This window comes from Hyla sarda, chromosome 4, assembly GCF_029499605.1.
Source record: "Hyla sarda isolate aHylSar1 chromosome 4, aHylSar1.hap1, whole genome shotgun sequence".
Taxonomy (NCBI): Eukaryota; Metazoa; Chordata; class Amphibia; order Anura; family Hylidae; genus Hyla; species Hyla sarda.
In genome coordinates this window covers 48,946,948-48,970,163 of record NC_079192.1, presented here as the reverse complement: position 1 = coordinate 48,970,163, position 23,216 = coordinate 48,946,948, and the positions used below count along the sequence as shown (strand labels likewise).

Sequence of the window (23,216 nt, the reverse complement as noted above, 5' to 3'; positions counted from 1 at the left end):
GTTTTTCTTTGCCGAATCTCCTGGCGTTTTTGCAGTCGGGCCTTGAGACGCGTTTGGCTTAGTTCTCTCAAGGGTCAAGTATAGGCGCTGTCTATTGTTTTTCAGCGGCCTCTGGCTTCTAATTCCTCGGTTCGCACCTTCCTTCAGGGGGTAGCTCATGAGATTCCACTGTACAGGTCTCCTATTCCCACCCTGGGACTTGAATTTGGTCCTAAGTGCCTTGCAGGCCGCTCCTTTCGAGCCTATCCGAGACATCTCCCTTTGTTTCCTTTCTTGGAAGGTGTCCTTTTTGATTGCCGTGACCTCCATCCGGCGGGTGTCTGAATTGGCAGCTCTCTCCTGTCAACCCCCCTTCCTGATTCTTCATCAGGACAGGGCTGTGCTCCGACCAGTACCTTCTTTTCAACCGAAGGTAGTTTCTTCCTTTCTCTGATCGATGATATCGCTCTTCCCTCCTTCTGTCCTGCTCCGTCTCATCCTAAAGAGCGCTCTCTCCACAACCTAGATGTGGTCAGGGCTTTACGGACTTACCTTTTGGCCACCTCTTCCTTTCGACGGTCTGATTCACTGTTTGTCCTTCCGGAGGGCCAACGCAAGGGTCTGCCTGCTTCTAAGGCCACCATCTCCAGGTCGACGCCATTTCTTAGGCATATCGTTCTAAGGGGAAGAATCCCCCTTTCCGGGTTACGGCTCACTCCACTCGCTCTGGGGGGGGCCTCTTGGGAGGTCTTTAACAGGGCTTCCGCTATATAGGTGCGTAAGGCGGTCACTTGGTCTTCGGTGCACACGTTCACCAAATTCTACCAAGTGCACACTTCTGCATCCGCCAACGCCAGTTTGGGGCTTTAAGGTTTTGCAGGTAGCAGTGGCTTTGCCGTCCGCTTGATTCCGGGTTGATTTGCTTTTCTCGCCATGGGGACTGCTTTAGTACGTCCCACGGTTCCTGTGTCCCCCAATGGAGCTGAACGAGAAAAGGAGATTTTTTTACACTTAGCGTAAAATCTTTTTTACGGTCCCACGTAAGAGAAATGCCAGACTCATGTCCCACGTAAGAGAAATGCATAATAATAATCCAGAAATATTGAAGTTTGCAGGACTGTAAAGAGTCACTACCAGTAAAGGAGAAAGACTAGATAAAAAACTATTAAAATAGAAACAGAATGAATACTAAAAACACATGCGACAGGTGCACTCGGACTTAATGATAGGACGGAACTATCAGCTTGTTTTTAATCACAGACACTCCCCCTTCTTCCCCGAGTCTAAACGTCATAATCACGTGCACAGGTGTAAGAAGAGGTGATTGGAAAACAGGAAGGCTTACCTAGTATTTAGTAATGTTATGTCAGTCTAGAAGAGATGGCCGGACGAAGTGCACCTGCTGCACGAAACGGAGCTTTGTAGCCCACGTAACACCCCCCTACGTCTGTTCCCTACCTATTTTATATGTGAGTATAATAAAAGAAGAAAATTAAGACTGGTGAGTGCCGGCTATCATTTAGTCTCTTACTTTGTTGGATACATATGAACGCTTTTTACTAGCCAGAGCACCACTGTCACCATTGCATCAGTGCGAGCGTTGTCCAGAGAGACTGCACTAAATCCCCGTACACACAGTGCCGTATGCATATCTTCCATACGAGCAGTGGCTTTGCCATCCGCTTGATTCCGGGTTGATTTGCTTTTCCCGCCACAGGGACTGCTTTAGTACGTCCCACGGTTCCTGTGTCCCCCAATGGAGCTGAAGGAGAAAAGGAGATTTTTTACACTTACCGTAAAATCTTTTTCTCGGAAGATCCATTGGGGGACACAGCTCCCACCCCATTGATTTCTGGTTTGTTACCTGAGGGTCGGTCGCCTGTCAGTTGGTTGGTTCACTTTTTGACTGGGCTCCCTCCGGACTCTGTATACATTTTCTGTTCCTCCTATTGCTTTGGGACTAAAACTGAGCATCTCTAAGGCAGTAGGTGGGGTATACCCTGCTGGGAGGAGCCGACTTCTTTTTTTCTTTTGTATGCCTAGTGTCAGCCTCCTAGTGGCTGCACTAAAGAAAGCGATGGGCACCGCTGAAATAATGAACGTGGGTGCAAGGAGGTTGCCCAAACATTACACAATTGAAAGAAGCAGAAAAAGACTAGCAACCACAAAAGATGCACACCACCATATGTACAAATAAATATAAATATTACTTTATTAGAAAAACCACAAAGGGAGAGACCATCTTAAAAACACTTAAAAACACACAAATATACAGAGAGAAGGGATGTAACCCTACCTCAACCCCCTAACCGACACTAAGTAGCGTATCGGTGGAAAACTGTCCACAAGATCAATACAAATAAACCCTGCCAAGTCCACAAAAAATAAATACAGCAATATGCATAGCAAATGGATGTAAAATAAGCAATACCCTCACACAAAATAAATTCCAAAAATGTGACCAAAAGAAAAAGTGTGTGTGTATGTATGTATGTGTGTGTGTGTATATATATCTATATATATATATATATATATATATATATATATATATATATATATAATTATATTAATAATGATCATGAACAATAATTAATACAGTGTACTTAACAACATAACGGCAGAGTCCTGAAGGCACCAGAAAATATGTATATATGACAAGCCTATACTCCTAGCCAAAGAAGAAATGTGTAGTATTAAACAAAGAAAATAGCTGAAAAAATATATACTCAAGGACTTGGACCCATAGAAGAAATATAAGGGTGCACAGACATAGGACAGTTTCCACCGCGAGATAGGGGGACAGCTTGCTCCACGCGTTCCGCCACCCACTACGGCGGCTTCCTCAGGAGTGATCGCCTGCTCCCCCTCAATGCTTTTTATATCCAATCCTAATTAAATATCACCTATAATCATGCTTAAATTAAATGTACGTACCCAGCATGGTGTGTGTTTGTTCCTCCCCACATCGTGTACAGGTCTTCCGCCGGAAATGGGGCGGATAAAAGAGAGTGAGGGCTGCCGGAAGTGTAGCAGACCTCTGTCATAATCACGTGTGCGCACAAAATAGCCCACTGCGCATATGCAAGAAATAAAGCAAGGCGCATCGGGCATGGCCGCATCATATCTGATGTCTGCGCCGGCGCAGTCACTAGACTGCACGGACGTAGACTGCAAGAGAGAAGAAAGTTATCTCACTCCCAGCACCGAGCGTGTGTGCCAGGTCTCCGCACCACGCTCCAATGCTGGATGCCCAGTGGGTCACGAGTTCAAGTCAGATGAGTGACACATAGGAGGACGACAATCAGGGGGCAGCAAAATAGCCGAACAATAGCCCGTACATGTTAGGGAGAAAACAAACCCCCCACTCCAGAGCACAAACAAAATATATTTACTAAATAATAAGAATAGAGGATGCATCCCCAAGGTGCGTCAATAAGTCGCACCTATAACATGAACAATATTCAATGATATTAACCAATTAATTATGTGGATATATATGGGTCCTTGTGAAAATTGGCCCTCACAATCCCAGAGGGCTAGTATCCAATCCTAAATGGGTAGAGGCCAAGCCCCAAGTATAAAGATGATCCATAGACCAGGTAAGTATCAACAAAAGTCCAATGGTCCAAATGAGTCCCAATGACATCCCCTGTTCCCGGTGAGTGTCGATGACTTGTCCCCCCAATCAAGGTCAGGGTCCAGCATATCCCATTGTCGATCTCTCCAATTCATTTAAAATGTACGGGCTATTGTTCGGCTATTTTGCTACCCCCTGATTGTCGTCCTCCTATGTGTCACTCATCTGACTTGAACTCGTGACCCACTGGGCATCCAGCATTGGAGCGTGGTGCGGAGACCTGGCACACACGCTCGGTGCTGGGAGTGAGATAACTTTCTTCTCTCTTGCAGTCTACGTCCGTGCAGTCTAGTGACTGCGCCGGCGCAGACATCAGATATGATGCGGCCATGCCTGATTCGCCTTGCTTTATTTCTTGCATATGCGCAGTGGGATATTTTGTGCGCACACGTGATTATGACAGAGGTCTGCCACACTTCCGGCAGCCCTCACTCTCTTTGATCCGCCCCATTTCCGGCGGAAGACCTGTACACGATGTGGGGAGGAACAAACACACACCATGCTGGGTACGTACATTTAATTTAAGCATGATTATAGGTGATATTTAATTGGGATTGGATATAAAAAGCATTGAGGGGGAGCAGGCGATCACTCCTGAGGAAGCCGCCGTAGTGGGTGGCGGAACGCGTGGAGCAAGCTGTCCCCCTATCTCGCGGTGGAAACTGTCCTATGTCTGTGCACCCTTATATTTCTTCTATGGGTACAAGTCCTTGAGTATATATTTTTTCAGCTATTTTCTTTGTTTAATACTACACATTTCTTCTTTGGCTAGGAGTATAGGCTTGTCATATATACATATTTTCTGGTGCCTTCAGCACTCTGCCGTTATGTTGTTAAGTACACTGTATTAATTATTGTCCAGGATCATTATTTATATATATATATATATATATATATATATATATATATATATATATATATATATATATATATATATATATACATATACACTTTTTCTTTTGGTCACATTTTTGGAATTTTTTTTGTGTGAGGGTATTGCTTATTTTACATCCATTTGCTATGCATATTGCTGTATTTATTTTTTGTGGATTTGGCAGGGTTTATTTGTATTGATCTTGTGGACAGTTTTCCACCGATACGCTACTTGGCGTCGGTTAGGGGGTTGAGGTAGGGTTACATCCCTTCTCTCTGTACATTTATTTGTGTTTTTTTAAGTGTTTTTAAGACGGTCTCTCCCTTTGTGGTTTTTCTAATAAAGTAATATTTATATTTATTTGTACATATGGTGGTGTGCATCTTTTGTGGTTGCTAGTCTTTTTCTTCTTCTTTCAGCCTCCTAGTGGCAACAAGATATACCCACAGTTCCTGTGTCCCCCAATGGATCTTCCGAGAAAAAGATTTAACTGTAAGTGTAAAAAATCTCCTTTTACACATCCGACTTTAACGAAAAGTCGTCAAACACCTGTGGGGTGTTAAGGTTCACTGGACCCCTTGTTACGTGCCTTGAGGGGTGTAGTTTCCAAAATGGAATGCCATGTGGGGGGTTTTCTGCTGTTCTGGCACCATAGGGGCTTCCTAAATGTGACATGCCCCCCAAAAACCATTTCATCAAAATACACTCTCACTCTCCAAAATCCCATTGTTGCTCCTTCCCTTCTGAGCCCTCTACTGCGCCCGCTGAACACTTGACATACACAAATGAGGTATTTTCTTACTCTAGAGAAATTTTGGGGGACTTTTTCTCCTATTACCCCTTGCAAAAATTCAAAAACTGGATCTACAAGAAAATGCGAGTGTAAAAAATGAAGATTTTGAATTTTCTCCTTCACTTTGCTGCTATTCCTGTGAAACACCTAAAGAGTTAAAACACTTACTTTGAGGGGTGCAATTTTTATAATGGGGTCATTTGTGGGGTATTTCTAATATGAAGGCCCTTAAAATCCACTTCAAAACTGAACTGGTCCCTGAAAAATTCTGATTTTGAAAATTTTGTGAAAAATTGGAAAATTGCTGCTGAACTTTTGAAGCCCTCTGATGTCTTCCAAAAGTATAAAAACATGTCAACTTTATGATGTCAACATTAAGTAGACATATGGTATATGTGAATCAATATATAATATATTTGGAATGTCTATTTTCCTTACAAGCAGAGAGCTTCAAAGTTTAAAAAAAAAAATAGCAACATTTTAAATTTTTTCATCAAATTTTGGAATTTTTCACCAAGAAATGATGCAAGTATTGACAAAAATTTACCACTAACATTAAGTAGAATATGTCACGAAAAACCAATCTTGGAATCAGAATGAAAGGTAAAAGCATCCCAGAGTTATTAATGCTTAAAGTGACAGTGGTCAGATGTGCAAAAAATGGCCGGGTCCTAAAGGGTTAAATGTGTACTCTGCCCCTAGACATCTTGTCCCCTATCCAAAGGATAGGGGATAAGATGTCTGATCGCGGGGGTCCACCACTGGGAACCCCCACGATCTCTCCTGCTGCACACTGTCATCTGCTGCCCTAGGGTGCTGCAGGAGAGATCGTGGGGGTTCCCAGCAGCGGGACCCCTGCAATCAGACATCTTATCCCCTATCCTTTAGATAGGGGATAAGCTGTCTAGAGGCGGAGTACCCCTTTAAGCCTGTTGGGTATGGAGTTGACCAGATCTTCACAGGTTCTCACTTGAGTCCTTTTCTATTCCTTTAAGACATGTTTGAGACCTTGTGCTCCCCTACCTTCTGTTTAATGATGTCCCACATGTGGAGACATGAACCATGGTTTAGTTCTGGAGACATGCTTGGCCAGTCCATCAGCTTTACCCTCAGCTTCTTTAGCAGTGGTCATCTTGGAGGGGTTTGGGGTCATCATGTAGGAATACTGTCCTGCGGCCCAGTCTCTGAAGGGAGGGGATCATGTTCTAGTTCAGTATGTCACAGTACATGTCTGCATTCATGGTTCCCTCAATGAACTGTAGCTCCCCAGTGCCAGCAGCACTCATCCAGGCCCACACCATGACACTCGTGTTGTAAAGTCTCTTCCCTTTTATTGTTTGGAGGTACACTGGAAAAGCTATTTGTCTGGTCCAAAATATGTTGTTAAAGTGGTTTCCTCATTTTGAATATTTTCGGGGATTCTGAACCAGTTGTATTTCCTTAAATGTTAGACAGATCGGTATGTGACCGTCTGCTTCTTGGCGTGGTGAAGCGCTATAACATTATCCAAACCGCCCCCTTTTCAGGTATTCAGTATTGCGGGGACATATTTTCTCCCACCTTTTGTTCTTTCGTGAGTCTTTTTCTCTTTTTTACTTAGGGCTTTTTTATTTCTCCTCCTGATATTCTGCTTCCTACCCCTCATTGCCACATGGAGCACTTGTCTTGGTGCATATATGGCAACACCAAATTCTTATGTTCCTATCCTCATAGGCTGGGGCAGTTCTTTCTCACTTTGGCATCACATCTACTAAATTGAAAAGATACAGAAATGATTGGCGGGGCCCGTGTGCAAGGATTACATACAAATTCATAAAGCGTCAAAATTACTGTCCTGTCTTGGCTGTTCATGTATATTCTCAGTTCTCTCTATTTGAGATACAATCTATCGGATTTGCTCACACTTTCTGCAGACATAGTCACATTACTCGTTCCATACGGAGTAATATAATCTCTGGCACATGTCTTTCTTTTTCTACACAAACTATTATTGCTATGCTATTATATAGGCAGTCTCTCATGGCACCTCTTTTCTTGAGCGCTTCATTGGGGGACACAGGACCATGGGTATATGCTGTTGCCGCTAGGAGGCTGACACTAGGCAAAAAACAAAAGAAAGCCGGCTCCTCCCGGCAGGATATACCCGCCACCTTACTCTGAGCAACTCAGTTTTAGCTTAGTATCAGCAGGAGGCAGACAGGTCTGGTGCTTTCCAAACCTGGCCTTATTTCATTAGTTTTTTACCTAGATTTTTTTTCTCTCCCTTTTTTGTTTTCTCTAGCGTGGGGCGACAGGAACATGGCACTGCCTGATTCCCCCCCCCCACTTGCGAGCTAGGGGCACGGTGCATTGTTGAATGGGCCGTTAACCCCTCTTCGCCATCAACCAGCGCCTGGTGGTGTACCCTGGGTCCGGGTCCCGCAATTGCCCCTGTTTGCCAAGGTCAGGCTTAAGGCAGGTGACCCTAGCTGGTCAAAGACTTCAGGGGTGAGTATGTTCTCTATTCTATGTGGGTAAGTATGTAGCTCTATAGGGGAGTATGTCCCCCCCCCCCCATCTACCCTCTCTCCACCTCTCCTCTCATGGCACCTAGCTGGGGGCTTCTGGCTAGGGAGTTCTGGGGGTGCCGTTGCATCTGCAGTCCCATGAGATAAAATTGGGACATCAGGGGTTTACTCCCAGGGGCCTCTCAGCTGTCAGCGCGGACAGCTTGACCTGTCCTGTGGGAGCACGCTCTTGGGGTCAGCTGGCCCCTCCTCCTCAGCTACTGGCCCAGCGTGGACTTGGCTGCATACACTGCTCTGCTACTCATCTCCGCTTCCCTGCCGGTCATCCTTCTGCTGAAGCTCCAGCCGTACCTTCCGGACCTGCTTCTCTGACCGGACCTGAGTTGAGATCTTTCTGTGTCTGTCTGGTTGTCTCACTTACTAGTGCCCCTTTTTTATGTCCGATCCCAGACCCGATCCACCCCCTTCCCGGCAGGCGGCCCTTGCACTGGTCACTTACTATGCCTACTCCAGCTGTAAATCCAAAATGCCAGCCGGTTCTTCTGAACCTACCTGTCCAGCCTGTGCGTCCCTGCGACCCAGTCCTCCCCCGACTACCGTGCAGGAAGGTCCTCCAGACGATCTGTTTCTGCACCCGAATGGGTCTCATCTCTCTCTGACAATCTCTGATAATCTCTGATTTGGCCAGGGTTTCTCAGGAGGTGGTCTCCGCCTTGGAGCGGTCCTCCTTACACTCTTCCCATAGGGAGACAGCAGTGAGTTCCCCCTCCCGTCCTTTTAGGGCCCTAGCGTTGGCTGTCTGGGGCACCTTTTCTCCGCTTCCTCCGCGGAGTGGGGCCGTGCTTGGTCCTCTCACCTCAGCTCCCACTCTCATTCCACATCCTCCAGGCGCCACCTCAATCGGTCACCCAGTGTCTGCTCCCGGTCTCCGCACCCTCACTCCCTGTCCACCTCCTCCCGATCCAGAACTCCTCCGGAGCGCTCCCAGTCTCCTGATGAACTTGGGAACTCTGATTCGGATTCTCCCTCTGACTCTGAAGAGACTTCCCACGTGTCAGATTTTGTGGACAGTCTGGTGTCGGCAGTCAGGGACACCTTCCATCTACAGGACCCAGGAGCTTCCGGTGCAACACCGGTGAAGCCTCCTTCTGCTGCATTCGTCGGGCACCCCAGGTTTTCAGCCCACACACTGAATTTGATGAACTGTTAGAGGCGGCTTGGAAGCATCCGGATAAGCACTTCCACGGGACTAAGAAGCTCTGGGCCCTCTTCACCTTCCCTCAGGATCTGGTTACACAGTGGTCTTCTTCTCCTCCTACGGTGGACCCTCCTGTGTTGCAGCTGTCTAAATCCACTACCCTGCTGATGGCCGACGCAGCTTCCTTTAAAGACCCCTCAGAAAAGCGCATTGAAAATTTGGTGAAATTCGCCTTTGAGTCGGCAGGCTCGGCTTTTTCCCCAGCTTTTGCCTCCACCTGGGTTTCCAAAGCCCTCTCAGTTTGGGCCTGTCAATTGCGCCAGGGGATTATAGTGGGTGCTTCCTCCGGCAATTTGTCAGCTTTAGCTCAAAAAATCGCTCATGCAGGGGACTACCTCTGCTCGGCTTCCTTGGAGTCGGCCCGCTGAGCGGCCTTTGCCTTGGGCAATCTAGTGGCTCTTTAGCGCTCCTTAAGGCTTGGAATGCCTTACTGAACTTCCCTACTGTTCCCTTACTGAACTTCCTTTCCTAGGGTCTCGTCTCTTTGGCAAACGCCTCGATGAGATAAATTCTGAGGCTACGGGGGGCAAGAGTTGTCTCTTGCCTCAAAATCGTCCACGCCATTTGGACTCGCGGTGGAAGATTTCTTTTTGCTCCTTTTGTTTCTTTGGCCGCATGGATAGGAGGGCCCCATCTTTCAAAGCGCGCCCCTCCTGGAAGTCGAGGTGCCCCTCTTCCCCCTCGGGTGGGGGGTTGCCTGTCCCTCTTTCGGGACATCTGGCTGGCGCAAGTTCAGGATGCTTGGGTTCGGGAGGTCGTTTCCCAGGGCTATCACATAGAATTCTCTTCTATTCCCCGGGATCGTTTTTTCCGCTCCCTTCCTCCTCTATCTCCTGCTCTTGCTGCAGCTTTTCAGGTGGCCCTTCGCACCCTCCTGTCCCAGGGAGTGATCGTGCCGGTCCCTCCTCGAGAACGGTTTTCAGGGTTCTACTCAAATCTCTTCGTAGTTCCCAAAAAGGACGGCACAGTTTGCCCTATTCTTGATTTGAAACTCTTGAACCGCCAGGTTCGGTTGGATCATCAACCACGCGAAATCCATCCGGTCTCCGTCCCAATCCCTGGTGTTTCTCGGTATCCACTTCGATACGGTAGCTGCTTGTCTCTCTCTTCCGGAGGACAAGCTCCGGGAGCTCTTATCAGGGATTCTTTTCCTTCAGCGGTCGGGTCTGTTTCCCAACTGCACCTGCATATCCGTTCTGGGCAAGATGGTGGCATCCTTGGAGGTGGTTCCCTTTGCCCGGGCCCCTCTGCCACCCCAACTTCTGCTGCGTTTGACGGCGTGTCGGTTGAAACCGCGGTTTTGAGGGCTTTGAGTTTTTCTTCCCGGGTGATCCGGACTATGCTCCATGCCCGGAAACCCTCGTCCACCAGGATTTACCACCGTACCTGGCAGGCCTATCGTTCTCTCTAACTCCCACCTTGTTTTATTTGCCGAATCTCTTGTCCTTTTTGCAATCGGGGCTGGAGATGCGCCTTGCCCTCAGTTCCATCAAAGGGCAGGGTTCGCCACTTTCAGTCCTTTTCCAATGCCCTCTTGCGTCCGACCTTCATGTTTGCACTTTTTTGCTGGGTGTGGCTCACGAGGTCCCTCCGTTCCGGTCCCCCACTGCGCCTTGGGACCTTAACCTTGTTTTGGATGCTCTTCAGGGTGCTCAGTTTGAGCCTCTGGGTAATTTTTCCCTTAGTTTCCTTCCTCGGACGGTGGCCTTCCTTGTAGCAATCACGTCAATTTGACGTTTGTCAGAATTGGCTGCCCTCTCTTGCCTATCCCCCTTTTCTGGTGATACACCAGGACAAGGTGGTTCTTCGGCCGGTGCCTTCTTTTTAACCCAAGGTCGTGTCTTCCTTTCACTTGAACGAGGAGATCTTATTGCCTTCCTTCTGCCCATACCCTTCTCATGCGCGGGAGCATCAGCTTGACAAGCTGGGCTTGGTCTGGGTGGTTCGGACCTATTTGTCGGTCACTTCCTCCTTCCGGCTGTGTGACTCCCTGTTTGTGCTCCCCGATGGGTGGCGCCAGGGGCTCCTGGCCTCCAAGGCTGCTATCTCCCAGTGGATTCGCTCTGCCATTTCGAAGGCGTATCGCTGCAAGTGTCAGGTGCCCCCCTTCCGAGTGACTGCTCATTCCACCCTTGCAGTGGGAGCCTCCTGGTCGGTCAGCCACGGGGCTTCGGCTCTACAGGTTTGCAAGGCGGCAACTTGGTAGTCTCTGCATACTTTTGCCAAGTTTTACCATGTTCATACCTTTTGAGTCCTCCAATGCAGGTTTGGGCACCAGGGTCTTACAGGCGGCAGCTCAGACGTCCGCCTGAGTTCTTTTCTGGCTGGGTTGGGTCTTCCCTCCCCAGGGACTGCTTTAGGACGTCCTGTGTTCCCCAATGAAGCACTCGAGAAAAGTAGATTTTTGGACTTACCGTAAAATCTCTTTCTCTGAGCTTCTATTGGGGGACACAGCACCCACTCATTTGGTTTGTTTGTGACCAGCCAGTTTCCCCTCCTCTGGTGCGGAGGTGTTTTTTTGTGGTAGTTTCCTTGTTGTCTGGGTTTGTGTTCAGACTGTTCTTCTTGGTCGGTTCTCCTTCTGCTTTGGGACAAAACTGAGTTGCTCAGTCAGGGGGCGGGTATATTATGCCGGGAGGAGCCGACTTTTTACTTTTCTCCTCTTCAGGTGCGGTGTGCTTGTACGTTTTCCAGATGCCTTAGTGATTTGCCTGACTCGCAGGCAGTGTCTTCTTCTCATAGTGTGTACAGTCATCACACTGCAATATTACCACCTTCTCCTCCGGTGGAAAATCTCTGGCAGCATTTTCATCTGCACACATCCCAGCCTGACCACTGTGCAAGAACTGCAGGTCCCTTGACTGACTTATTTGGTTTTCTATTTTTCTATTGGACCTTTCAATTTATTTTTTTTGGTGGTCCAGCATTGTCTATTTTTTTTTTTTTCCTTGCCGTCCATGGGTCGTTTTTTTTCTTTCGACCTGCTGAAGTCCCCTTTTTCCAGATGGGAACTTTCTTGTAGGGAGGTGACGTGTGTTAGGAATTTTACTTCTCCTAAGATCAGTCAACACTAAAGTATCCAGTTGTTAAGGTAGTTTATTACGTATACATCAATGTACAAGGAAGAGAATCCTTACATTCCGAGAAAGGTAGAGAGACTCATACCCACAAAGGGATGTCCGTTCTTTTTATTACCTTTTCACAAACATTGCCTGATTGGTTAGAGTCCACTTGTAGCTTATGAGGTATTTAAACTTTATTGCCCATCACAGTGGACCCTGTACAAGTTGTGGAATGTCTTTGCTGTAATACAATTTTAAGCATTAGATTCCTAATAAAAGCATTAGATACATGGTGTTAGATAGATATATAGTAAAAGCAGGTACATTTCTTGTACAATAACCCCTCGACCTACGATGGCCCCGACATATGATAAAATCTACATACGATGGCCTCTCAGAGGCCATCGCATGTCGGTCAGCATCGACATACGATGCTTTTATATGTCGGGGCCATCGCATTAACTGCTATCCGACAGCGCAAAATGCTTAAGCTGCTGTCGGATAGCAGTTTAAGCATCCCTGGCAGGTTCGCTTACCTATTCCCGCTGCTCCGGGTCCACTTCGCGATCCTCCGGTGTCTTGCACATCTTCACCAGGGTCTGGGCCTCGCTTTCCGGCGTCGTTATTACATCACTACGCACGCCGCGCCGGCGCAGCAGCGTAATAACGTCACCAGAAAGCAAGGCCCGGACCCTGGAGAAGATGCGCAAGACACCGGAGGATCGCAAAGAAGACACCGGAGCCCCTGGGACAGCATCGGGAGCGATGAGGACCTGGTCCGGAGCGACGGGGACAGGTGAGTATAGCTTCCTATACTTTACATTGCACGGATCCCTCAACATACGATGGATTCGACTAACGATGGGTCGTTTGGAACGAATTACCATCGTATGTTGAGGGACCACTGTATTGTCTCATTCTGCACACTGTTTAACCACTTAAGGACCGGGGCTTTTTCCTCCTTAACTTTAAAAAATCATAACTCTTTAAAATTTTCACCTAAAATTTTATATGATGGCTTATTTTTTGCGCCACCAATTCTACTTTGCAATGACATCAGTCATTTTACCCAAAAATCTACGGCGAAACAGGGCTTCTGTTTCTACGTAGTACATTTTTCGGTAAAAATGACACCTTATCTTTATTCTTTAGGTCCATACAGTTAAAATGATACCCTGCTTGTATAGGTTTGATTTTGTATTACTACTGAAAAAAAAATCATAAATACATGCAGGAAAATGTATACGTTTAAAATTGTCATTTTCTGAGCCCTATAACTTTTTTATTTTGCCATGTTCAGGGGGCTATGAGGGCTCATTTTTTGCGCCGTGATCCGAAGTTTTTGCATTGATCAGACTTTTTGCTCGCTTTTTATTCATCTTTTCATGATATACAAAGTGACCAAAAATACGCTATTTTGGAATTTGGAATTTATTGCGCGTACGCCATTGAATGTGCGGTTTAAAAAGCGGTATATTTTTATAATTCGGACATTTCCACACGCGGCGATACCACATATGTTTATTTTTATTCTTATTTTACACAGTTTTTTTTTTTTTGATTCTTGGAAATGCCGGGTGATTCAAACTTTTATTAGGGGAAGGGATCATTGAAAGGGTTAGTGATTTTTTTACACTTTTCTTATGCCATATTATAGCCCCTAGGGGGGGCTAGAACATTGCATGTACTGATCTTTAACAATGATTGATGCATCTCCTTAGGAATGCATCAATCAGTGTTTTCGGCGATTGAATGCTCAAGCCTGGATCTCAGGCTTGAATCATTCAATCGGCGATCGGACTTCAATAAGCAAGGTAAGAGACCTTCCTCCTGAAGTATAGCTGTTCGGGATGCCGCGGCGATCCCGAACAGCTCCCTGAGCTAACCGTCACATTTTACTTTCACTTTTAGCCACGCGGCTCAGCTTTGAGCGCACGGCTAAAGGGTTAATAGGGGGCTGCGCCGCGATTGGTGCCGCGTGCTATTAGCGGTGGGTCCCGGCTTCACTATGACACGGGAGCGGGACCAAGGGTGTAAGTTTACGCCCTTGGTCCTTAAGGGGTTAATTATGTTTACTGATTTTGTCATAACTCGGTTGCATCCCGTACTGATTGCGTATTGTGCCATCTTTTTGCTCCTAATAAAAATTTCTTCATTTGTTACTAAAAGCAGGTACATTTCTATTTTCCCATAACAACGTTCAGATCCCCAGTATTGGTGACCAAACCTGCCTTTTTGGCTGGCATGGAAATTCTACATCTGAGCCTTTGACAACACTCTCCATTGTTCCATTGTCTGAACCTATGCCTTTTTCCTCATACGCTGCCTATCTCATCTCTCCCATGTCACGGTGGACCTTCTCCTAATTTCCCCTAGCATTAGGCAGTTTCTTCTTCCTCTCCATGTGGCCTTTGTCTCTTGCTCTTTCTGTTCCTTGGTACATTGGCTTTTGGTCTTGTAAATTGCGTACTCTTCTCCTTTTGTCAGCCCTCCCTCTGAACAATCTATTATCTGGAGGTAGTGGGTTTCTGTTTCTTACATAGCCAAAACCTACTAGATCCTCTGTCTCGGGGGATTGTTCAGGTATGGGCTGATATGAAAGGGCATTCCCCCTGATTCCTATTTATTGGTGTGTGGCGGTTCCACCAGTGTAGCACTTCTCAGCAGTGGTGCTTTTCTTCCTCTTTTCCTGATGGTTGCTCTTTTCAACGCCAGGGACTGCTTTGGGACATCCTATGGTTTCCTTTGTCCCCTAATGAAACGAATGAGAAAAGATAATTTTTGTACTTGCTGTAAAATCTTCCTTGTAGTGTTAATTGGGGGACACAGCACCCACCCTTTCTACTTTTGTGTTTTTCCTGTTGGGTGTTTCTTTTTCTTTATTATCAGACTGTTATTGGTAACTACTTCTACTTCTTTCAAAGCCCAAAAAGGGACAAGAGATAACACCATAAAGATGAACACCTTTTAAACCCCTTAAGAGGGTTATCCACCATAAGGTAATTTTAGTACTTACCTGCCAGACAGTAATGGACAAACTTAGGAAGAATCTTTGCTTTTGTTGGTGCTAAATTATTCCACCAGAACGCTGCTGCTTTCTTATTGGAAACGGCTATTTTCTGTTGGAGTTACCTCCCTCCAACTAAAAGTCCCAAGATCCCTTGGTTAAGTGTGAGGTCACTTTTCTCCCTCCCAAACAACCACCCCACCCATTGAAGCACACCTGGGACAATTCCCTGCAGTCCCATAGAGAATGATCTCTTCCTCCCCCACCCACCAGCCACTCCACCTATTGTAGCAGACAGGCTCCCTTTGCACACCTAACTAGTGATGTAATGTCAACCTGGGAATACCCGAGACAACACATTTTGTATGCTGTTAAAAATAAAACAAAGATCACATAAAAATTGAAAGACCAGCCATCAAACACAAGTACATGCATTATCTTATGAACTACAGTAACTTTACAACTCTTGAAGAACAGTAAAAAAAAAAAAAAAACAAAGGAACTTTTCATTTTTGTACTTTCGTTTTTTTTTTTTTTTTTTTCCTCCTCACTTTCTGATAGTCATAACTCTTTCAATTTTCCACCTACAGACTCTTATAAGGGCTTCTTTTACACTTTATTGGTCCCCTTAGGGGACTTTTAGGAGCCATATTACATTCCTCATACAAAAATCAATTAAACATGAGGGGAGAAGGGTTTAAAGGAACACCCTCCCTATAACCAGAGGAGTCAGAAAACCCTTCCACAAGAATTCCGGTTTCCCCCTATACATCCGCTAATACTGCCCCCCCTCCCCCCTCCTTACGGAATAAACATACATAGATATGTATCAGACTATTCATAAAAATATTGAAGATTATGATAATCCCCCAGTAACAATCCTACAATTGTAGTAGTATGATATAATGGCCATGTGGCCCAGGAACTTCTATTTGTCTAATGTCCCAAAAAAAAAAAAACCTTGCAGAGATGTAGCTGAGGCTAGACTGTAGTAAACAAGGCCCTGGGGATGGGTGCCCCCCCAAAGCCCCACACGTTCCATCACCAAAGTGTGACCTCCTCAGGGGTATTTCTACTGCTTTGGCACAAAACTGAAGCTCAGAACCAGTGGGCGTTATGTTCTGCTCATGAAGAGTCCCTTCCTTTTTTCACTTAGTGTCAGTGCCTCCTATTGGCAACAGCCTATACCCATGATATCCTATGTCCCCAATGAAGACTACAACACTGATATTACTGTAAGTACAAACATTCTCTTATAAAGGTGAGAAGCTCAGACTAGATAATAAGGGCAGACCAGGTGGTTTCATGACAAGTTTGTCTGGCTCTTAAGGGGTTAATTATTCAATTGTGTTACTCTTTTTTGCAGGGCTGGGCATAGAGCATTTTGTGAAGAAAGTTGAAATCGCGCATTGTGGTGCATGTGACGTATTTCTCCCTATGGTTCCATCTACCCTATGGCACCATATTCAATCTTCCTCACACCTAAGTAATCGCAAGGTGAGTCCTAGGTATAACACTGGGGGTATCTGTGTTTAGGCTACACATACTCCAGGGATCATGGATCGGTGTAGGCCAAGTAATCCCACGATTTGCTTGTAGTTAATGGCAGGGGTGCAATAAATTTAGAAGCCATAAGGGGGAAACTATTACTCAGTTGATTGGGAGATACTTTATATAAATCCATATGTAGTGAGCTCCCCCTAGTGGTGACAGTTGTGAAGCTCTGCAAATAATTATTTTGAGTTAAAGGTACACAGAACCTTAGGCCAAACGTTAGCCCCAACAATGTATTGAGTACTTACTGACTTCTTTTTCTTTTGTCTTTTCTAGGACATGATGAAAAAATCCAAATTGATGGCAACTACAAAAGCAATGAGTATCCTGCGTGACAAGAGTAATGAGCACAAACTGGACCAGAACACAAATGTATACTTCTTATGGGTTTTCTCAGTAATATGCCCAAAGTTGAGACATTCCGCAACTACAAAAATGAGACATTCTACAACTTTTTCATATGCTCTATCAATTCCTCACACAGATCTGCTTGCTGTTGTGAATGGAAACTTCTTGTTTGTATGCCAAGGCTCAAAACCCGTGCAGACCTAAAGTTGTTTTCAGACTGTGTTATATATGTGTGTGTATGTGTATATATATATATATATATATATATATATATATATATATACACACACACAATTTTTACACATGTTGTTGGTACAGTGTATCAGTCTGTCTACATGAAGGGAAGGATAGGGGAGATTAATGCAGCTGAGGAGATTGTGTAGACTGGATACCATTTTAGTAACCACTAATCTAAGAGCAGGACCCCATTCAACATAAAGTACAGATTTAAAAAATCGTGAGGAATTGAAACACAAAGCTTATTAGAAAGTTTCAGAATTTTTCATAATAAAATGTATATGCATTACCCATTGTGTATCATTTTACCACGGGTTTTAAGATCTCTGCTTGCTGTTAGTAAAAAAAAAAATCATTGTTTTTCTTTTAATGGTCATGTGATGCTCACACATATGCAGTATGGTACAATGAGCGCTTCTGGTGTCAGTAAAGAAGGAACCTTAAAGGGGTACTCCGCCTCTAGACATCTTATCCCCTATCCAAAGGATAGGGGAAAAGATGTCTGATCGCGGTGGTCCTGCTGCTGCGTCACCCCAGACATCCGGTGCACGGAGCGAACTTCGCTCCGTGCCGAATGACTGGCGATGCGGGCGGAGGCTCGTGACGTCATGGTCATGCCCCGCTCGTGACCACGCGGCCACGCCCCCTCAATGCAAATCTATGGCAGTCACGCCCCCTCCCATAGACTTGCATTGAGGGTGTGTGGCCGTGACGTCACGAGTGGGGCGTGACCGTGAGGTCACAAGCCTCCGGTGCTGCATCTGACGCTCTAAACGAACGCCGGGTGCAGCAGGGAGATCGCCGTGGGATAGGGGATAAGATGTGTCTAACTCTTCACTTTCAAACAGAGATCTTAAACCACATATTATATTAGACGTGCATAAATCTTCCATATACTTATGAATAAGTCATTGTTTTCTGAAAGTTGAGTGCCTCTTTACAGTGAATGTATAATCTGCTCATATATAGGGGTTCACTTGTATTCTTGTAATAGTCAAGACTGAAGCTGTAAGATGGATGTTATTCACTTTGTATCTGTTATAGACAAACAAAGATTGGTAGAGAGGGGGGGGGGACACTGACATTTAGCCGCTGAGATTAGTAAAGAAGACCACACTTTTCTGGGATGTATGGACATAGACATTTGTACCTCCATACATAATAGGACAGGAGTTGTCTTTGAGTCCTCAACTTCATGAATGTCTGCGACTTTGATCAGAAATAATTTTTGTAGTAATTTTTGGCTTTTAATATTTTATCATTGCTCTTCCAGGGAAGAGCATCAGGGAAGAACATCAAAAGCGGCTGTAGCAGAGATTTAGCACCAAAACGTGAAGAATCTGGGGAGATGCCATGTATTACACTCTCGGACTCTGAAGGAGAGGAGGAAGATGTCCAGGTAAAGTCTACATCAGTGTTTCCCAATCAGGGTGCCTCCAGCTGTTACAAAACTACAACTCCCAGCATGCTGGGAGTTGTAGTTTTGCAACAGTTGGAGGCACCCTGGTTGGAAAACACTGGTTGTCTACATACACTATTTAGCAACCTGTGTGATATCATGTAGGTCCACCTCATGCCATGTTAGCTGCTCTGACCCAAACTCTATAAAGTTGCTGTTTTTATTACTCTGGTGCAACCAGAACAGAGTGAGACCCAGCACCGTGAACATGTAATGGCGCTGGGTCTCGCACTGGTACGGTTACTCATGAGACCAAGCAGGGGGAAAGGGGGGGGGGTGACTGGGGGGGATGGTGATGCGGGGAGGGGGGCTCTTACTCATAACACATTCGAAAATTTGCTAGGACCGTGGGAAACAGTCGCTCAAATGAGGTATTTACAGTCTGGATTTTAAATTTTTTTTTAAATCATCGATCTTTTTATTAAGTTTTGAACACAAAGGGACAATGAAATATGTATAACAAGTTGACTAACATCCATACATGGCAAAAGTAAAGCATAGGTATTGTCGACGCAAACGGCAGTAAAAGTGCCTTGCTGGTGAAAGGGTCATTGAGGAGGTACAAATATAGATTGCAATGGAGGTAATTGGAAAAGGGAGGGGAATGTCAATCCAAAGATCACTAAGAGGTGAATATTGGAAATAAAGAAAGAAAGGAAATAGAGAAAAAGGAAAGTGATGAAAGAAAGAAAAGATAGGTTGAAAAAAAAAGATAAGAGGGGGAGAAGTGTATGTAGGGGAAGAGGAGTACAGCCCCAGCTTTTACGGCATTTCATTTACACATAGGACTAAAGGGCTCATGGCAGCACAACAGGGAAAAAAGCTTTGGTGTTGTGATTTAACCCCTTAACGACCACGGATGGACGTGAATGTACGTCCTGGTTTGGCGGTACTTTGCACACCATTTACGTTCGGTGTATGACTGCGAGCACCGTTCCAATATACGGCAGGTTCCAGATGTCGGCCATTAACCCCTCAGATGCCGTGATCAATACAGATCGCGGCAGTGCGGTACTTTGAATGATCAGATCGCCCGCAGCTCTGCCGCGGCGATCCGATCATCCAGCATGGCGGCCGGAGGTCCCCTCACCTGGCTCCGGCTGTCTCCCAGGGTCTTCTGCTCTGGTCTGAGATCGAGCAGATCAGAGCTGAAGATCACCGATAATACTGATCAGTGCTATGTCCTATGCATAGCACAGTATTAGCAGTCAAAGGATTGCTATAGATAGTCCCCTATGAGGACATAAGTGTAAAATAAAAGTTGAAAAATGTAAAAGTAAAAAGTAAAAGTGAAAAATCCCCTACCCCAATAAAAATGAAAATTGTCAGTTTTTCCCATTTTACCCCAGAAAGCGTAAAAATTTTTTTTATAAACATATTTGGTATCGCCGCGTGAGTAAATGTCCGATCTATCAAAATATAATGTTAATGATACCGTACAGTGAATGGCGTAAAAGTTGTTGTTTAATGTGCCCGTTCTGCCTCCTGTTACTCACATGCTGTCCTGCTAACTCACACAGGCTTCCACTGTGAGCTCCGTGTAAGCCCCGCCCCCCCAGTGCAGCTATAGCCAATAACCTGCAGCATCTTGCTGCGGGCATCCAATGAGCTGCTCCCCTTCCTTTCCTATAGAGCTGTAGTCGGCAGGATCGTAATGGAGGACATTCTGTCCCCCCCTGAAGGTATTTAAAGAACTGTACAGTACTGTATGCGATGTCACACATCACATACAAAACATATACACACAATACACCCCATACATCAATGTTTCCCTATCAGTGTGCCTCCAGCTGTTGCAAAACTATAACTCCCAGCATGCCCAGTCAATGGCTGTACATGCATGCTGGAAGTTGTAGTTGTGCCACAGCTGGAGGCACCCTGGTTTGTTAAACACTCCCCATACACTCCACATACAATGGTCATCCCAGAACCAATTAGCAGTTTCCCATAGAGATATGCATTCAACATACAATGGTTCCGAGGCCCCAGAACCAATTACCATTTTTACATAGACATATGTACTCGACATATGATGGTTTCAACATATGATGGTTCTCCTGGAACCAATTGATATCATATGTTGAGGGACCACTGTATATGCAAATGTGGTATAGATAAAAAGTCAGGATGACAGCGTAAAAAATTTGCTCTCATACCACCCTATATACCTAAAAATGAAAAAGTTCTAGGTGGTCAAAATAGGACTATTTTAGATCACTGATTTTGTACAAAAAGTTTTAGATTTTTTTTTTTTTTAAGCAGTACAAAAATATAAAAGTATCTAGCCATGGGTATCCTTTTAATCGTATTGACCCACAGAATAAAGAACACATGTCATTTTTACCATAAAGTGTACAGTGTGAAAACAAAACCCTCCAAAATGTGCAAAATTGTGGTAGCACGTTGATGTCCCCTGCTGCTGCTTATCCACTGGGTCCTGCTGCAAGCAGGAATAAGGAAGGTAATAGGCTAACAGGACCACTGATTGGGGACTGGTAAATATCCGTATCATCACTGTCACCCGCACCACATGCCTGTATCAGCAGGTTTGTTCAGCCACTAAATAAAATAATTATTATTTTATTAAAAGCACATATTTTTATGGGCACATGTACAGGAGAGGCATTCATGAGATCTCCCCCTTTAAGCCTCTGTCTCACTAAAATGTATTCTTAAGCAGTACTTTTCCTATAGGGGTACATTGCATCATAAATTCTTGTCTTGAAATTCTTTATTATTGCTGTCCTAGGGCCAAAATGATGACACTAGAATTGACTGCTGCACAGAGTTAGTACCAGAAACTGAGGAATCAGAGCAGATGCCATGCAGTACTCTCCCCGACTCCAAAAGGGATGAAGAAAAAGAAGATTGTGATGGACAAGTCACTGAGCAGGAAACCGCTTGTGAAAGTTTATGAAGGTCCTTAATTTAAATAAAAATGATTGGACGATTATTGTGAATCTTGGGACCATTTCTACCGATCTCCTATATATCAAAAATATAAATAAGCAAAACTTCAGCTTAGCTTAGCTTGTTGATGTAGTGACACATTATGGAGCCAAACTGTGTCCTATACATAAGACTCACTCCCAATTTCACAGGTTTAATGTCCTGCCGTGAATGATTGTGGACTGGGTGTCCAGTGTTTGTCAGTAAATATTAACTTTCTTTTTTCCCTTCCATCCTACCAGGTTCTGTGATATCCAGTTCCAGGATCTGCTTTCCGTCCAGGAGCTGTGGGTCCGTCACCTCCATCAGCACAGACTGGAAATTAACTTTTGTCCATCCTCTGGCCCACCACATGATCTGTCATCATAGTAGCATCATCTTGAGCCTCACAGAACTCTTAACATTGATCATCAGCATTTTATAGACCAGATGAACGCAATGTGTTTGTCTATTGGGGCTATGGTGGCATAAAACTTTTAACAGGATGGGGAATGATGAATACAATAGTAGGACCCATTGGACATTTTAGAAGAGGATTAAAGGATTAATGGAAAGGTCTGGGTTATGTGTAAAGATACACAAGCGCATTTCGAGTTTTTTTTTTTAGCTGGTATTACAGTATATAGTGGAAGGAGTGATCATGGTTATGGTTCTGTCTTTCTCTACAGACAAGAGGTTAAGGTTTTGTTGAATGGCAAGGTCATAAAATCCCTTCTGCTTGTCCTCTGATAATGTTGTGTAATACAAGGTGAATAAATAAAGCTGTGAATTCTATTTGCTATGTGGGTGTTTCATTGTCCTCTGTTAAGCTACTTACAATTTACAGGCCTGTTTTGTCTTTATTCAACCTTGGTTTGCTTACACATCACCACCTTATGTTTATCTGTAAACTCAACATTATGGTAATTGCATCTGCTACCAGTTGTGGAATGAAGAGCAGACAGGGATAAGGCCCTGTAATAATTTGGGTACCTCTTACATGGTTTGGTAATGTTATCGGAGGGCTGGGTTTTGGACTGCTATTAGATTTCTCTGTCGCTTCATTTGGGGACACAGACCATGGGTATATGCTCTTGCCACTAGTTCGGCTCCACCTTGGCAGGCTATACCCGCCCACTGACAATGAGCTAATCAGTTTTAGCTTAGTGTCAGCAGGAGGCAGACACAGACCTGGAGCTCTTCAGACTGTCTTTTTCTTTATTATTTTCCAGTTAGCGTTACTTTGTTAGATTTTATTTTTCCTTCTACAGGTTCCTGGAGACAGGGATACTATCCATGGCTCCTAAGTCTCCCCTGTCTACCCACACGCAGTTAAGGGGCACGATGCAATCTGTACCATTGCCGCCATCTGCAAGCACCTTGGAGGTGTGTGTTGGGTCCGGGCCCAGCCACCTGCCCCTGCTCACCTTGCTCTGGCCAGGTGGATGCAGTGGGGCCATAAGCTGGCTGAAGACTCCAGGGTAAATATGCCTTCATAGATGAGTATTCTTTCTTTTTCCCCCTATGAGGGGACGCCTGATCATGTGGTCTTACTTTTTATAGAGGGGGGGTC

At 45.1% G+C, this 23,216-nt stretch overlaps 1 protein-coding gene and 1 non-coding gene across 2 annotated transcripts in view; both read left to right on the top strand.

The window, feature by feature from the left end:
- Positions 1-22,438, top strand: part of LOC130367880 (A-kinase anchor protein 8-like) — a 71,584-nt gene extending 49,146 nt beyond the window's left edge. The window contains exons 10-14 of the mRNA XM_056570835.1: positions 16,484-16,614; positions 16,948-17,043; positions 18,530-18,655; positions 21,465-21,634; positions 21,907-22,438. Coding sequence (XP_056426810.1) covers positions 16,484-16,614; positions 16,948-17,043; positions 18,530-18,655; positions 21,465-21,632 — 521 coding nt within the window. The 3' untranslated portion in view covers positions 21,633-21,634; positions 21,907-22,438. The remainder of the gene's footprint in view (positions 1-16,483; positions 16,615-16,947; positions 17,044-18,529; positions 18,656-21,464; positions 21,635-21,906) is intronic.
- LOC130268137 (U6 spliceosomal RNA) lies at positions 7,006-7,115 on the top strand. Its single transcript, XR_008843496.1, has one exon. It is a non-coding gene; the product is annotated as a U6 spliceosomal RNA (small nuclear RNA).
- Positions 22,439-23,216: the final 778 nt, after the last annotated feature.